Source organism: Acipenser ruthenus, chromosome 38 (assembly GCF_902713425.1).
Source record: "Acipenser ruthenus chromosome 38, fAciRut3.2 maternal haplotype, whole genome shotgun sequence".
Taxonomy (NCBI): domain Eukaryota; kingdom Metazoa; phylum Chordata; class Actinopteri; order Acipenseriformes; family Acipenseridae; genus Acipenser; species Acipenser ruthenus.
The window spans coordinates 3,372,743-3,388,816 of NC_081226.1; the positions used below are offsets into that span (position 1 = coordinate 3,372,743).

The 16,074-nt window shown below is 40.4% G+C and overlaps 2 protein-coding genes across 4 annotated transcripts; one reads left to right on the forward strand and one right to left on the reverse strand.

Annotated features, from left to right (window-relative positions):
* Positions 1 to 58: 58 nt before the first annotated feature.
* LOC131706936 (BOLA class I histocompatibility antigen, alpha chain BL3-7-like) lies at positions 59 to 3,693 on the reverse strand. Its single transcript, XM_059008886.1, has 6 exons — positions 3,627 to 3,693; positions 3,256 to 3,474; positions 2,908 to 3,015; positions 2,353 to 2,385; positions 1,072 to 1,119; positions 59 to 980 (listed from the first exon to the last, which is right to left on the reverse strand). Exons 1-5 carry the CDS (start codon positions 3,676 to 3,678, stop codon positions 1,073 to 1,075), a joined length of 459 nt encoding a protein of 152 aa, XP_058864869.1. The 5' UTR covers positions 3,679 to 3,693; the 3' UTR covers positions 59 to 980; position 1,072.
* Positions 3,694 to 3,846: 153 nt separating this feature from the next.
* On the forward strand, positions 3,847 to 16,074 carry LOC131706935 (uncharacterized protein C6orf47 homolog). 3 transcript variants are annotated; one of them, XR_009310882.1, is made up of 9 exons: positions 3,847 to 3,949; positions 5,130 to 5,200; positions 5,955 to 6,013; positions 6,304 to 6,347; positions 6,992 to 7,041; positions 7,942 to 7,996; positions 8,226 to 8,277; positions 8,911 to 9,017; positions 15,211 to 16,074. XR_009310882.1 is itself a non-coding variant. In XM_059008885.1 (2 exons), exon 1 carries the CDS (start codon positions 12,395 to 12,397, stop codon positions 13,250 to 13,252), a length of 858 nt encoding a protein of 285 aa, XP_058864868.1. In that variant the 5' UTR covers positions 9,065 to 12,394; the 3' UTR covers position 13,253; positions 15,214 to 16,074. The 3 variants fall into 3 exon arrangements, 2 of the variants coding, with proteins under 2 accessions (XP_058864868.1, XP_058864867.1); XM_059008885.1 differs by lacking the exons at positions 3,847 to 3,949; positions 5,130 to 5,200; positions 5,955 to 6,013; ... (3 more) ...; positions 8,226 to 8,277; positions 8,911 to 9,017 and adding an exon at positions 9,065 to 13,253 and having other exon boundaries at positions 15,214 to 16,074; XM_059008884.1 differs by lacking the exons at positions 3,847 to 3,949; positions 5,130 to 5,200; positions 5,955 to 6,013; ... (3 more) ...; positions 8,226 to 8,277; positions 8,911 to 9,017 and adding an exon at positions 9,066 to 13,253.

A 16,074-nucleotide genomic window follows, 5' to 3' on the forward strand; every position in this document is an offset into this window, starting at 1 on the left:
AAAATGCTGTTAATTATGTGAAACAAAAAATACACTGAAAACAAACTCTGATCTCAATGTGTTTTATTTATTTTGATCACTGCCACAGATAGTGAAAAATAAACAATAATACCAATGCCTTTTAAAATAACACAATTGCCACACTTTGAAACCTAGCGGTTCTTGTGCTATGGAGTGAATTCTAGGGCTGGAAGATGCTTATTAAGAAGACACTCGGGTAGATTATTATTATTTATTTCTTAGCAGACACCCTTATCCAGGGCAACTTACAATTGTTACAAGATATTACATTATACATTACACAGATATCACATAATTTTTTACATACAATTTCCCATTTATACAGTTTTTTTTTTTTTTTTTACTGGAGCAATCTAGGTAAAGTACCTTGCTCAAGGGTACAACAGCAGTGTCCCCCACCGGGGATTGAATCCACAACCCTCCGGTCAAGAGTCCAGAGCCCCAACCACTACTCCACAGCGCAAACATACTGTAATTTACATTTTCGTTGCGACAATTCGCAAAGTAAACATTTTGTCGTATGTGTTAAGAGAAAATATGTTAATGAAGAGATCCGCAGTATAGAATTTAGTGAGATCTCTAGCATCGCACCACATTTTTTCGAATAAACAATGAAAGGCAGTTTAATCCCATCAGTGGGGTCCCCACTTTCACCCCCAAATAAAAAATGTGTTTCTATTCAAAAGCTTTTCATAATCATACAGTAGCCCCTCGCTAAACCGGACGTGTTTGTCCGACATAAGGAGGTGTCGGGTTTAAAATCAATACAATAAAATCGCACACACATACATTTAAAGTGCTCAATGTGTAGGAACATTAAGTTAATTATACTTTTATGCAAATTTGCATTTGATTAGTTCCAATTGAATACGTTTGTTAAGATCAAGGAATTATAATGAACAATACAACCAAAAAAGAGAGTGTTTTCACTTCCTTTGCATTCAGCATCACAGCAACTCCTGAAACAACACAGATATGGATGAACAGATTGAAAACCTCGCAGAGTGATTGTATTCTACGCATGACAGAGGAATGAAGAGGGATCTGTACCTTAGGAGCTGTTGGATGAGTTGGATGACACCTCACTCTGATCCTTTCCTATAAAGAGAAAACAGAATCAGACATCAGGCAGGGAAGGACCTTTAATAGATTTAAACACAGTAAAGACAACACAGAACAAATGCAGCTCAGAGTACACTGGGCTTACTAATCAATTCCAGCCTTTTCTATAGCATTTGTTAACAAATAATGTGTGAATGACTTTTGCACTCTTTATTGTGCTGAATTTCCTCTTGAAGAACTTCTGGGAGTCTTTCTTGTAGGAAAAACTTTTATTTTTATTTTTTCCAGGGCATTTTTTTTATAGTGTAACAGAGCAAAGGTTCTGTAGGTAAATAGTCTGGGTGTTGTGTGTTTTTGATGGTGGTTGACAGGGACGGGGTTAATTCCTCTCCCTGCCAAAAACATGCGAGAATGTGGCTGTTCCCAAACGAGGTAATTGGTGTTGATTGCGAACACCCACAAACTATAAAAGAGAGCTTCCAGCTCCATGAAGGGGAGATCACCAGGGAGCTGGGATAGGAAGAGTTTGGCTGTGTAAGGTAAATGGTTTGTAAAAGTGTGTGTTGATAGGTAAACGGCTTAGCCGTCCTGTGTGGGAGTCAGGGACCTTTAAAAACTTTAAAAATAAAAACATTCTACTGGCTAGTTTCAGACCCTGAGTAGCACTAATCAGGGACTACCTTGACTTAGATATGTGAAACAGTCAAGTTTGCCATTCATATTCTTTAAAAGAACTCAAACTCCCAGCAGCTTTACACATCGGCTCACCTTTGAGTACCAATCACTACATTTCCATGACTGACGTCTCTTCAATGTTGACTACACTCTGTCATGCAGCCTCTCAAAGCTGACCGGCATTGAACTATCTGCGTTTTCTGCACTAACAGCTTCAAATACATGAACATCAAGCAAATCTAATTCACGTTTACCATAATGTGTGCGTTTTACACATAGAAAAATGTGAGCCCGATGAAATGAGGCAAAACATATTGGGTAAGATTTAGTGTAATTGTTGTGTTTGCACCATGTACTAACATTGCTCCAGTTTATTGCTCAAAATTGCACCTAAAGATCAGCCTTCTTGATCAGCAATCTTATTTATACTGTGCATCATTTCTGATTACTGTTGCTGTTTCACCTATATACATTTTATTTTCAAGCAAACATAGCTGTGGGAATAATCTCAAGGAGATGTGTGTTGTCTGAAAGCCATACCTTCCGGATATCCTATTTAAAGCAGTGCAGTTAACACATCTCTATAGTACTCACTGTGAGCTGGTGTGTAGTCAGGCTGGTTGGCACCTGGAAGTGAACAGCAAGACACAGGATTCAAGTTCAATTCTGTCTCATTTTTAATACTCTACTGCACTACAACTGCTGTGGATTGAATGTTATTTTTTAATTTAAGATCTTTATGATTTTAGCACCCAATATGTCACCTTTTTTCAAAGTCCTTTTCAAGAAAATGCCACACACACTATCTTTGACACTAAAGAGTTATTTGGATCCAGTACTTTATTAACTGACCCAGTGAAGGGTGTTCAAAGAGCCAGTTTAAACTGACACACCTGAGCTTGTTACCTATACACTGGACTAATCACGCTCGTATTAAAACCTGGAATGAGTGAAACTGCTATGCAATAGGAGTCTTATTTCCATCCCTAGACATGATAAGAGCTTAAGGGTCCACATTTTGAACAAGGACTAAAAAACTTTTTTATCAGTTATATCCTGAAATTCCAGTGTTATAAGCTGTCAATTTGTTCTTTCTATGTAAATTACAGAAATAAAGGACTAGGGAAGGCTTGCCCCTCTCAAACTCACCTGCTTGTCTCTTCTTCCAGATGACAAGTCCAGCGATCACTGCAATCAGACCCAACACACCCACGACAACTCCAGCAATGAGCCCCGGGTGCAGTCCAGTCTCTGGCACTGTAAACACAAAGCAGGCATTTAAAGGGTTACTTCATATCGTCTTCATGTTCGTAAAATTTCATTTCTTTCCTGTCTGTCCAGCTTTCAGCAGTATTTTCAGAATTCACATTTTTTGCTGGAATAATTAGTAAGCATGGCAAGTAATAATCTAAGAAGAACAAACCATCAATAATGATACAACACACACATAACAGAGACTATCTGTTTAATCTAAAGCAATCAGGCGCTGTCTCTTACCCCACTCCTTCTCTATCTTCTCCCCCAGGCTGGCGTGGTCCACCTGGCAGGTGTATCTGTGTCTCTCCTGCTCCTCAGGGCTCACTGTCAGGGTCTTTCTAACCTGGTAGGTCCTGTCCATGTTGGGCAGCACCTCCCCACTCCACACCCCCTCCTCCAGGGGACCCTGCCCGTCTCTCAGCCAGGTCACCTCGACCTCTCGAGGGTGGACGCAGTTCTCTGGACAAAAATAAATAAATAAATAAATAAATGTAAACATAAGTAGCACTTTGTGTAAATGACCCTTCTTTCGTGGGTGTAGTGCAGACTCCACCTCGCGGTCTTTTCCCTGGCGCAGGTTTTAGTCAAGAGAAGCAAGACAGTAGACGTACCTAATATATTAGACTTAGTTGCATTAATTAAACACGTGATTGCTGTTCGCATTACGTAATATTGAGCGCTTGCCGTTGTGTCGATTACTTAATCTTCATGTATTATGTCCTTGTGTTCGCGCTGCAATAGACCAGTTTAATATTGGTGTCTAGTTGAGAGAGCGTTAGATAAATGGTTCTGGCAATGCAGTTTACAGCTTGGTATTTTAATCAGGCAATCTCCCGAGTACCTTTCATGACAGAGTGTGCAGACAGGCCCGCTATAAATACCACGGTCGACACGCTAGTGGGTCTTTCTCGCTCGGCACTGTGTGTAAAGAGAGGTAAGAGCATGCGTGGACTGTGCATGCGTGTAAGCACGAAATGTTCCTGTTTTGCGTCTTTCTTGAATGATTGCTTAAAGAGAATATTTTAGAAATTAGGCAAAATGTACGTTTTCATGCAGTAGAAGTATATTTGATATATTTATAGCGTGTTTTTATTTTCTTGAATACGCCTGAAACGTTTTAGTAGACTTAAATATTTTTTTAAATTTGCGTGTTAATGATATTGGAATCTTATTATAATTAACGTATTATTGTTTAGAAAAAAAGGTGTATATACCGTTCGCATAAAACGTGTATCACCGAAAACGAAGGCCCTGCCCCATGCATTCAAAGTTTAGGAGGCTTACAGCATTATGACACAGGACAAGATGGCGGAGTATGACTATTACAGTTATTTGTTAGTAAAGTTGAAAATAGCGCTATTTAAGTAACAAAGGCGTTTAGCATTTCCATCATTAAATAAACTGATTTCACTTTGAGGGTAAAATAACTGATAGGCGTGGGCGCGTTGTTTTAAACCAGGTACTTACTACACTTTTGCTTATATTGGGTCAAATGAATGAATGAGAAGTCTGACGGCAGTGTGTTCTAACGCCACCTGCAGGTCAGCATTGAAATATGTGTACATTTATGGGTCAGAGAAGTGGCGCTCTTTTTTTGTGAGTGGGGTAGGTAACCTAAATTGATAGCTAAACCTGCATGCTGTTTCTCTTGTCTGCTAGAGATACATTTCGAAATGCTCAGTATTGATTAGGCCCTGGGGTAATTTCCTCGGCCTCTTGTTGGGCATGCTGAGGAGTGTTGATGATGAAAATGCTTTCTGGTTCACTGATTCCACTGTGAAGTTACTCTCGCAGCGCACTGAAACACTCCTGGGCTGAGCTCTTTAACGCAAAAGACAATTTCATGTTTAGTTTGCGATGTGGCTTAAGTCAAATCCACCGATCAAACCTCGCTTGTTACCCGAGATCACGTGTTACACAGTTAAAGGCTACAGAAGCTGTAATTGGCTTGCCCTCTACCCCATCCAGCCCAAAGTGACCCTGAGCATTTTGATGAATATCAGTCGGTTGGAGGGCACCTCTAATACTGTCTGTAGGACGGGTAGAGACACTTCTAGTGGTACACACAGTACTATGAGAGGAGGACCTTCTAATTCCCCTTTTCTTTCCTTTAGCTGGAAATCAATGCTGCCTTTTACTCTTGCAAAGGGAAGTGGGCGAGTGCTGGAGATGGCATCCATTTCAGGTGAGGCTTATTGCTAGTGGCGCAGGGAGGAGTTTCTTGTTAATTTCATTTATTGCCTGTCCATTAAGTAATGTAATGGCCTCTTGCCTTCCAATCTGTGGGTGATCGTGGGTTAATTCACTAGACTAGTCTTGGGTTCAGTTTCACGAAGAACTATGTAGCAGTCTGTGAATCCCAGTTCAATTATATTACAAGATACAGAATTGAGGTGGTCTTTTAACTCCTGAGTGGAATATCTACAAAAGCAATATTTTGTGGAACGAGCAGTGAGAAGATGGTTTTAGTTGCTGACAAACTGCTTTGTGAAGCTGTGTCTAAATCGCTAGAATAGCCTTTCACTTTTCAATGAGACAGGTTTCTAATCTGGGGATCAAGGTGGCTCATTTTGGTGAATTATGCACCAACCTACCCATTCATGTTCGTCTGTCTATTTGAATGGTAGGGGGCAGACTAGGTCTGGTTAAGAACTGCCTATTCCGTTGTGGATCCTTGTTTACCATAAATGATCTGGGGATGTATGGAGGAACATTTTAAACCAGGCAGGCTGTGTTGACAGACTTGTTTCTAAATGATTCTGAATCTGCTGGAGTGTGTTCATGATGATTGCTAACAGACTAGAGTTTCTGAATACAACGTGATGCTCTTTCACAGTGCACTGAAGAAACACACTCCAGGCAGGAAATACAGACTTGCTGCCTGGCTGCCATGTGGTTGTGTTTAGGGCCTGCAAACTAATTCACTTTCATTCCTGTAGATGGGCGAATCCTGCTTCATCAAAATGGGCAATGTGTGGACAGATGAGATAATTTTTGGGTAAGTTTAACAAATGGGTTTTTGCACTGTAAGATTGTAGAATGATGTATGTTCACTAAAACAAATGTTTATTTGGCAGACGTCTGCTTACTGGGTAGTGTTCTCTATATAAAATGTAAATGCATGTTATCTGCTGGAGTGTGTTCATGATGATTTGCTAACGGACTAGAGTTTCTGAATTCAATGTGATGCTATTTCACAGTGCACTGAGCAACACACTCTTGCAGTTTAAACCCCTAAGATTTCCTGCTTAGTGTCCTGTTAACTAACTTTCTCTGCTTCAATTTTAGGCAGATCCGTCCTCTGGATTCCTTCTACTGAAAATTAGTTTCAGGTAAGCAACTACTGGCTGTAATTTGGACAAACTCCTTGAAATGTTTGCCCCTTTTTGTGTTCAGGATTAGAAACTCTCTAGTCCTGCACCCGCAACTAATATTTGATACATTCTTTTAAAATCTGTTTTAAATTGTTCCTTCCTTGTAGCTGCATGACCTAGATCCTTTTGAGACCTATTCTAAGACATTTTATAGAGTGTTGGACTGGCCAGCACTCAATCTGGCAATGCAAACCCAAGTGTGAATTTTTTGCTGTATCAACTGGAGTGTGTTCATGATGATTGCTAACAGACTAGAGTTTCTGAATACAACATGATGCTCTTTCACAGTGCACTGAAACACACTGCAAGTTAATGCAGAAGAGGGTGTTTTTTTTAATTGAGAACTATCATTCAACTGACTATTGTAATGACTTGTATATGGTCCAGTGCTTGACTGACCTATAAAACCAAATTGCACTTGCCTATCCAATGGGCTTGCTTGTGTTCCTCTTCAGAATTCAGCATGCTTGCAATGTATGTCTTCAGAGAACAGCCTTTCAAAATGTGATTTGAACCTGGGCTTGACCTTTAGTAGAAGGTTATGAAGCCTCAGAACCAGGTGATCTGTGTTGCTGACATGCAGTTTCTTTTCTCTCCTAAAGGTTTGTGGATGCCGCGTACCTTCCTGTTTTGTGAAGGGGATTTCTCTCAAGTGAGTTGAATCTTGTACATTATTTCAACCAGAAGTCTGTCTGGTTTTTATAGTATAAAGATGTAAATAAGAGCCTTGCTACTTAGGGGTTCAACCCATTCCAGGTTTTACTACAAGCTTCATTAGCCACAGTGTAGAGGTAATAAGCTCAGGTGTCTTATGAAAAATTAGTAAAAGCAGGAACGGATCAAACTGCTATGCAATGGGAGTCTTGCTTCCATGCCAGTAGTAGTCTGTCTTCTGTTTTTAAGTTTGAAATCTTCCTGTTGTCTGGAATGTCCATGATGAAGTCTTTCAGACTAGAGTCTCTGACTTCACTGACTCGCTGTGCACCGAGCTGCTCCAGAATAACATTCCTATTTGGTTGTTTCCAAGGCACGTTTTGCTGTTAAGTGTTCTTGGTTATAAATGCATGATAAATCCCAAAGTAGCTACTTGTAGATTCCTAATGGCTCGTGACAGATGGATAAATGTGATTTTATAGCTTCTGAATACATGCCCCATACTGGTTTTAGCATGGTCCAAAAAGTTATATGGTAGATACCCTATAGAGTAGCCTATTAGGACCACTGAATGCACTGTGATGCTTATTGAATCGATGATAGAACTAAGACTCTTTTTGCATAGCCGTTTTTAATGCATGCTTTATTAGCCACAGTATAGGTAACCAGCTCAGGTGTGTACAAAAAAATAGTAAAACCAGGAATGGATCAAACTGCTTATTTGAGTCTTATTTCCGTCCTTGATGATTTAAACCAATAGGAACTAAAGTCATTTTTAAAAGTTGCAAAGCTCCCTAAAGATGGTTTGTTTCATTAACCAATCCTGGTAGTGATCACAATAGAGAAGTGATTCCACTGCATCTGTGTACAAGTTTCTGACCCTCTTTCTATCCTATAGGCACACTCTGATGGTTGAGGCTGGTGCAGGTGGCTCTTGGGAGGCAGTGTATATGGTGAGTTCAGTGTGGGTGTGTAATGGATGCTGTGAGCTTATACATAGGGCTGGAGTGTGTTCATGATGATTGCTAACAGACTAGAGTATCTGAATACAACATGAAGCTCTTTCACAGTGCACTGAACAACACACAGCTGGCTTTAACTATAGATGGTGGGGTGGGGGGGGGGGGAGGTGAAGAAGCCTGGCTGTTCCATCAGCAAACTCACTCCTAGTTTCTCTTGCAGGATAGAAATCGTGACCTGTGCTGATCTGGTGGGGAATGTGTTGGCTTTTGAGGTGAGTTTTATAACGGTACAAAACCTGTTTGCTGTACTCTTCGAAAGTGCCCACATTTAAATTCCGTGTTATCCACCTCCAGTTCAAGGATGTTTCTTATGCAATAACAAGACATGTCTGTAGAACAGTGTGTGAGTCTGGCCCCCTTGAGGCTCCAATGAAGTAAGCAGTTGACTTTTTTTTTGAATTTGCACCAATTGGAGCCAAGATTGCTGGTGCAGTGAATTTCTGTTTTGAGTGGTGCTGAGGAGTGTTGATGATGAAAATGCTTTCTGGTTCACTGATTACTCTGTGAAGTTACTCTCGCAGCGCACTGAGACACTCCTGGGCTGAGCTCTTTTTAAAGCTTCATGTTTAATTTGTAATGAGACTCAAGATTCAAGTCCACTGATCAAACCTCGCCTGTGATCTGAGATCCCATGTTACACTGTTGAAAGACAGAGAAGCTATTGAATTATCCTGACCCAAGCTACATGTAGCCCAAATTGACCTATGGCATTTTGATGAACATTGGTCAGTTTGAGGGACCTCTAACACTACTGTGTGCAGGCACAAGGGTAGAGTGTACACCAAAACAGCTGAGATTTCAAAAACATGTCGCCTCTGTGTTGATGTACTGTATTGTGTTCACAGGTGCTGACTGACGGAGCTTGATGCAGTGCAGATGGCAGATATCCTCATGTTCCAGCTGTTTAATGGATCCTGTTTTAATAAAGTTAAACTAATGTACACAGTTTCAAGTGTGTTTCTGTTCATCTAAACCAAAACTTTTACGTGACTCCCAACTTTAATTTGGCATGTTTAAACACGAACCGCATCTGATTTTTGGTTTCAACAGATTAATAACCACAAAAAAAACACCCCTGAAGACCCACTTAGAAAATGTATTTTTGGCAATATATTTTAAATATTATTCATGCTTTACTCCCTTTATACATGAAGGCGGGCAGTGTGCAAAGACATTGCTCCTGACTAGTCAAATGTGGGCCTACAGTATGCAATAGGATACTCCATTAGTGACTTGGATGGTCTTAAACAAATCTGGACTTCTTTTATGACCAGTAATTTAAAAGCTTGGTTGACTTTTTATATTTACAACATAATTAATGAGAAGAATGAACCATTAAGACTAATGCATTCATCCTTCTACTGTGGAGTTTACCATTAGTGTTATAGGACGTTTGGGTAATTTAGTGTTTATGAACAATTATTCGCGAGTTGTGTCAAATCTCCTAATCGGAGTAACCAAGCCCATCTCCACATAGAGTATGTGTGGTTCTTTGCTGTGTTTATATCATGCATGGGCTGCAGCAGTTGCATTTCTACTGGGAGGACTGCTTTCCTTAAATGGGTTGGTAGATTTGGACTGAGAGGTAACTTGCAGTTTGAAATCAAGCCACGTGGGGTCAGTCAAAACCTTAGTTCAGAGGGAGACAGGTAATCTTCCTGTGAAGTATGTCTTTTCAGTACTAAATTTAAAGGATTTGTTTGAGTTAAAGGTGATACCTTTAGATGAAAAATGTGGATCTTTACTTGCATGGTATTTCATATACTTTGAAATAGATCGTCAGAAAGCAGACGCTGCTTTCAACCCCCTTTGGTCTTCAGCAGTAGTATGGAGCAGAATTACTACATCACGTGACTTCAGAAGGATTTTACATGCTCAGATAATGCCAGATGAATTCTGAGCAGAGATTAACACAACTTTGGTCTGTCTGTCATGATTAAAGCAGAACCTCAAATGATTTGCATTTTGGCTGCATGTGCTTCTAGCCTCCGACTGTCCTTGAACGGGTTAATTAAAGGTTAAATCATAAGAACCATACGCTAATGGTTAGCTCGAGAGGCGTCGCTGCACGTAGGGACAGGCTACTTACCGGCTGTATCGTTCATAGGGTTTGCTAGGCAAATTTAGTTCTATGGCAAGAAATCAAATCGTGGTTGACAGCCTTTTGATGTGCTTTATTATATCTCATAATGTGCGCCAAAAATAAATCGTTTGCAAGAACACGGTGCAGGGCGCGTCCCTTGTTAAATAATTCTGATCCTTTTGCGCTGCCGTAGTTTTCACCCAGTTGTCTCCGGGCCTGCCTTTCACAAGCTGGCAGCTGTACTGAAGATAGGAAAAAAAAAAACTTGGGAGGAAGAACTGAAGGAAGGTCGGTCTGACTGGACGAAGCAGAGTGGGAGAGGAAGGGAAAGTCATCCCAACAAGACAAGACAAGACGGACGTGGTAAGCCCGACTATAACGATGGAAGCACGATTTCCATTAGAAACAATATATCTACGCAACAGAAGCTACTGTGACTAACCCGCGTTTCTTGATACAAAAGAACCAAACAGAGAACAACAAAAAAAAACTAACTATACTTTTTTATTAGCATTTGTTTTTGTGCTGTAAAAAAACGGATTTACAGAGACAACGCTGAAAAGTACGTTTTCCTATTTTAAAAAAAGTGAAAGAAGTTTGACATACCACACCTGGAAGTTAAGACGACTTCTAAAATATTATTTCAACTTTTTAAACCTCACCAGCGTGTTTCCTTTTTGTCTCGTTAAACGGAGTTGGATTCTCATTACGCTTCATCATGTTCAACTTTGTTTGGTGACATTTTCCTATTTGTTTTTGGACAATAAGGTTCCGAGACCAAAAAGGACATTTTTGGGGGAAAAGAGCAACATATCTGCTTTATACAAAATAAATACAAAAAAAAGAGAGAAAATAAACTGTGGATACTGGAAGAGCCCTCCGCTTTCCAATACAGCAGGAAGACAATTATTTTAAAAGTAAAAGAAAATGCCAGACTACAGAGTACTATTGACAAAGTAAAGGAAGGTAAAAATTAGTAAACGACTTTTCTCGGTGCCCGCTGAACTCTGAGTGAACGACAGGAAGATTTTTTTAAGTGTAGATCCAAGGCGTATTAATATACAAGGGAAATGGGGGACGTGGCAAAATATTTAAAGTTTTTTGCTTATGTTTTAATGTAATAAGTTATCTATTCAAAATTATGCTATGACGTTTTTGACCAAAATGATTTCAATATATTCAAATTTTACAGTTACTGTAAGCTTGTGAGAGAGAGAGGGGGCAGAGATACAAGGTGAAGGTGCATTTCCACACAGAGCCGGCTTTGTGTACCTTTTTGATAAACAAAAACGTTGTTGAGAAAGAAAAAAAAACAGAAAAACAGCTTCCGGATAATATTAACACACAGGTACTAACAACGTTGAGAGCTGGTTATATTCACACAAGGCCTTTGTGGTCCTAACAAAAGCCGCTTGACTTGAAATTTATGAAGCAAAACTTGGAATTCGGCCAGACTACGAAAAAGGTGAAACATCGCCCTGGGTGTGGTTTGTGAGCATATAGGCGAAAGGTCATCCTTTTAATTAGAGCGACTAGAAAACTAGAGAGAGGGCTTAAACCATTTCCACAGTACCGAGTTTTCAGAAGCGAAAAGAAAAGCGATTTGAGAACGATTGGAAATTGACAGAGAAATCGATTAGTTTAATAACAAATTAACAAAAAACTCTGAAATAGAAAGTTTGCAACACAGTCGACAGCTGTGTGTTTTGAGGTAGGGCGAGAGCAAAGCTGAACTCATGAATAAATAAGCAATCGGTAAGAGAGCTTGCGTTTTTACAGCTGCTTGCCAAGGGGTAAGGGGACTGAAGCAATCGACAGACGGTTGATAAGATAAACAAACCAAATTCCATACTAAGACAAAAAAAAGCCACATCGTCCTCTACAAACATTGACGTATTACCGCAAAAAAAAATCAGTATATTACACGTTTAGATACGGTTTTGTTTGTTTGTAATACATAATAGACTATTTAAACAACCTTAAATTAAGATTTCATTTGTAGCACATATTTATAGAGGACCCACTCAATTACACGTATTGCAAATAGAAAATTCAAGTAATCAACGGATTTTTGAATCTGTGATTTTAAATTATAAGTTAATACTTTTAAATTGGCTTACATGCATGGATAATGCAGGTTAGTTTGAACAATTAAGAAAAGGTATTCTATTGAGACCATTTTACGAACCCAGCAGTTATACATTAAATAATAACCAAATCAAACTCTTTAAAGAAATTTGGGCAGGATGTCTTTAGTGGGGCGAGCTTGGGGCTGGGTCAAGCCTGTGTTGTACTATCGACCATGGGGCAGCAGAAAAGGGGTGAAGGAACTAGAGCTAGCGAAAGAGAGAGAGTTAGAGAGGGTGGAACGAGAAAAAGCAAAGGAGGGGGAGAGAAAGATGCTTCTGAAGATAGAGGAGCTGGGTCCTGTCAAAGGAGCTGTGATCAACAAGAGCTCCCCCCAGAGGTGGTGGCAGGCACTGCCACTGATACGCTGGTACTGGAGGAACCCAGAGCAGCTGGAGCCTGTAAAAAACATTACCCCCATTCCCTTGAAAGAGGCAGACTTTTCAGGAAGTGTGTATTCCATGGCCCCCTCCGGATCCCCGGACACTACACCCCCTGCCCTTTTTAAAAAGACCCCCAAATGGGACCACGTAATCCTCCCGGAACATTACGACATCTCCTTCAACTTCCTGCGGCATCTCTTCGATCTGTTTGTCGTCGGCTTCCTGTACGTCAGCTCCCCGGTTGTTCGAGTCTGCCTGGATGTGTTTGGCCTCAAGGGCGCGCTGAAGCTCTGGATCCATGGGATGGCGCTGTTTCTTGTGTCCGTCTCTGGAATGGGCTTGCTGCTGTGGCTGGTCCAGGCCTATCTGCCCCAGTTTGCGCTTGTCTACGGTGTGCTGCAGGCCCTGGTGATCTCGGTCAGTGTGAAACAGAGTCTGATGGCTAAAGCCGAAGGAGAGATTGAGGGACAGCCAGGGGAGAGAGAAGACAAGGAGGGGACAGTGCTGGACAGCAGCGAGGGAGAGACGGAGAGGGAGTTGGAGAGCGAGGAGAAGGAAGAGGGTGGAGCTCGCATAAGCGATGCTGTATTTTGAGGTGAGTATTTGGTGCAGGTGGTTTTATGTGTCATCATCAACCATATGCAGAGGAAACACCACCCCAGAATGGGGTCCAATTAGGATCAGGCAGTTTGCACCCACATTTATGCCCTTGTGGAGTCAATACTGAATAGTTGCACACAACTGTCACATGGCTTGTGCAGGTCTAGTGGTTCAAGTCAAGTGACCAGAAAGATTTGTTTTACATAATAAATCCTACTTTGTCTTTCTCAATGTCTTCAACATGTCAGTCAAAAAGTTTTTAAATAAGTTCATTTTCGTATTGCTACAAATCCTACCATGATGTTTGAAATGAAACCTGCACCCAGCCTGGTTATTATTGGAACTACCTTGTTTAGAAGAAGTATTAGTAAAAGGGTCGGGACTATGCCAGCAGCAACCTGAACAAACACCAAGAGAATACAAAAAAAAACTACAGATCCCAGCATACCTTTACCCTGATAGTAACAGCGAGGAATGATGGGATATGTAGTCTTTATGCAGGCATATGCAGATAGCTTACTAAAATGACCAAGACTGTGCCAACATGCTAAACCCCTCTTGATCTTGTAGTGTCCCTCCCTTTGGCTGAGTTTCCTCAGAACAGGATTTTTCTCACATAGGCTTGGTGGTCCAGTGGTTAAATAAAGGGGCTTTACCACGAGGTTCCTGATTCAATCCCAGCTCCGACACTGATTCACTGTGTGTGACCCTGAGCAAGTCACTGAACCTCCTTGTGCTTCATCCTTCAGATGAGACGTAAAACAAACGAGGTCCCTTTGTAAGTGACTCTGCAGCAGCAGTTGTGATGCATAGTTCACCTCCTAGCCTCTGCAAGTCTGCTAAATGATTGTGTCACTGGTGCCTGTCTGACTTGTCAGACGAGGAATTGGGCTGGGTCTGTGCACAACACAGGCATTTGCAGTGCACCTCACACACTGATGTAGGTACTAGCAGTACACCGATAGTGACTGGAGTTGAGGCTTGTAGTGGTTTTCAGCCCAACAGGAACAGTTTTCCACTGTAAGGAATACAGTGAACACTGGAGTCAGTATCTGTTTTATTAGATTTATTAAACTCTTATTCAGAATTATGCCGTGGCTGGTCTGCAGTTTTGTTTCTTTGTTTATTGTGGGATGGTGTCGCTATTGACCGTTCAACTGGAACGGCACAAACTCATTTTGGTCTTGTGACCCTGCATTAGCCAATTGGAATGCAAGTTTCAACCAGGGGGTTTCATAAAAATGCATGTTGACTTTTCACAGGCGACATCACCTGACACTAGGTCATCCAAGATTGCTCATAATCAGGATCTGTGAAGCCAGCATTCATAGTTTTACCGAAATAGATTTATACAAGATCTCTCACACATCACATGGGATGAAAGCATTCCCCAAAATGCTTGTCTTGTCAAACTTTGAGTTTCAGTTCTCAAATAACACATCCGCACTACTTTACATAAAGACTAACTTGGTGAAACTAATAAAATAGTTTCTGTGTCCAAACTATTTTAGTACATGAGTATATGTGTTATCTTTCCTATGCTTCTGGATCCATCTACATGTTTGAGTGGAGTTATCTTTCCTAGATCTGTATACAAGTGAACAGAGAAAGTTGCAACCCTTTCATGCAAGAAATAGTGAAAATAGCTGAAAAATAGTAGTTTTGGACACCGTTTTTCTTTGACATTTTTTCCATTGCTTTATATGGAGCAATGTCATCCTCATATGAGGTCATCATGCATTTGTGTCTTCCATATGTCTGCATATAAAAACCAGAAGAGTTGTTTTTTTATCCTTCCCTATAGAGGTCACCATACATGAAAGGACAGGGATACAGAACTATGTTTTTCTATATAAAAATAATCATTTGAAACAGACTGCAGATAGTGTGTTTGTTTGAATTTTCTTTCAGTGCAGAACTGTACTAATGAAACTGTCTGTCTTTCCTTAAAGCAGGGGAAACAGATACTTCTGGAACCCTATCCAAAAATCTGGGATTGAAGACTACTTTCCTGGAATTTTCAGGATCCCACACAATGACAATTTCTCGAGATCTTGTTCCCCTGTAACCTGGATGGATTTGTGTGGATGGCTAGATCAGGAATAAGGGTCTGTTTCTGACACTGGAGCCTTTATTTAAAACCACTGTGCACATCAATGCCGTTACACCTGTTACAAACAGCCTGGAGTGGATAGCTGTGAAAGAGTATGACTTTTTATTTTTATGGTTGGAATCTTGGAATCTTTAAGGGTTTCAAAAATGTCCTGCATTTTGTTTCTGCATGTCGTCCCATCTTTTTCCAAAGAAAATCTATAGATGCATGAAAGAAAGCCAGTGGTTTCCTCACCATGGTACAGAAAGCAAGATGAAGACTCTCCACAAAGGCTTTTAATAATCTTGTTTAGCACACTTATCATTGCTGTGGGTCTTTCCACTCATTTATCGCTGCCTATCGATTTTAACATAACTGCACATTTTGACTGATTCATTGGTGTTTTTAACCAGTTTATCCATCAATCCCAAATGGAGTTATCTTGTGCTGTTATACACTACAAACCAGCTTCTAGACGTTTGGTCAGGGAGCTACAAATCCAGCTAATCAACATATGCTGTTCTGAAATGGGGGATGCGAACGCATCTGACAGTGTTATCATTATCTGTATACTAATAACAATTTTAATGTATGAAAAAATACAAAGAACACTTCTTAGACCACAGTTTAACCAAATAATGTGTGAAATTGACTCTCAAATCACTGTGAAACCTTGTTTTTTTTATACTACATTAAAATTTCACGTTGTGGTTCACTTTTAAAA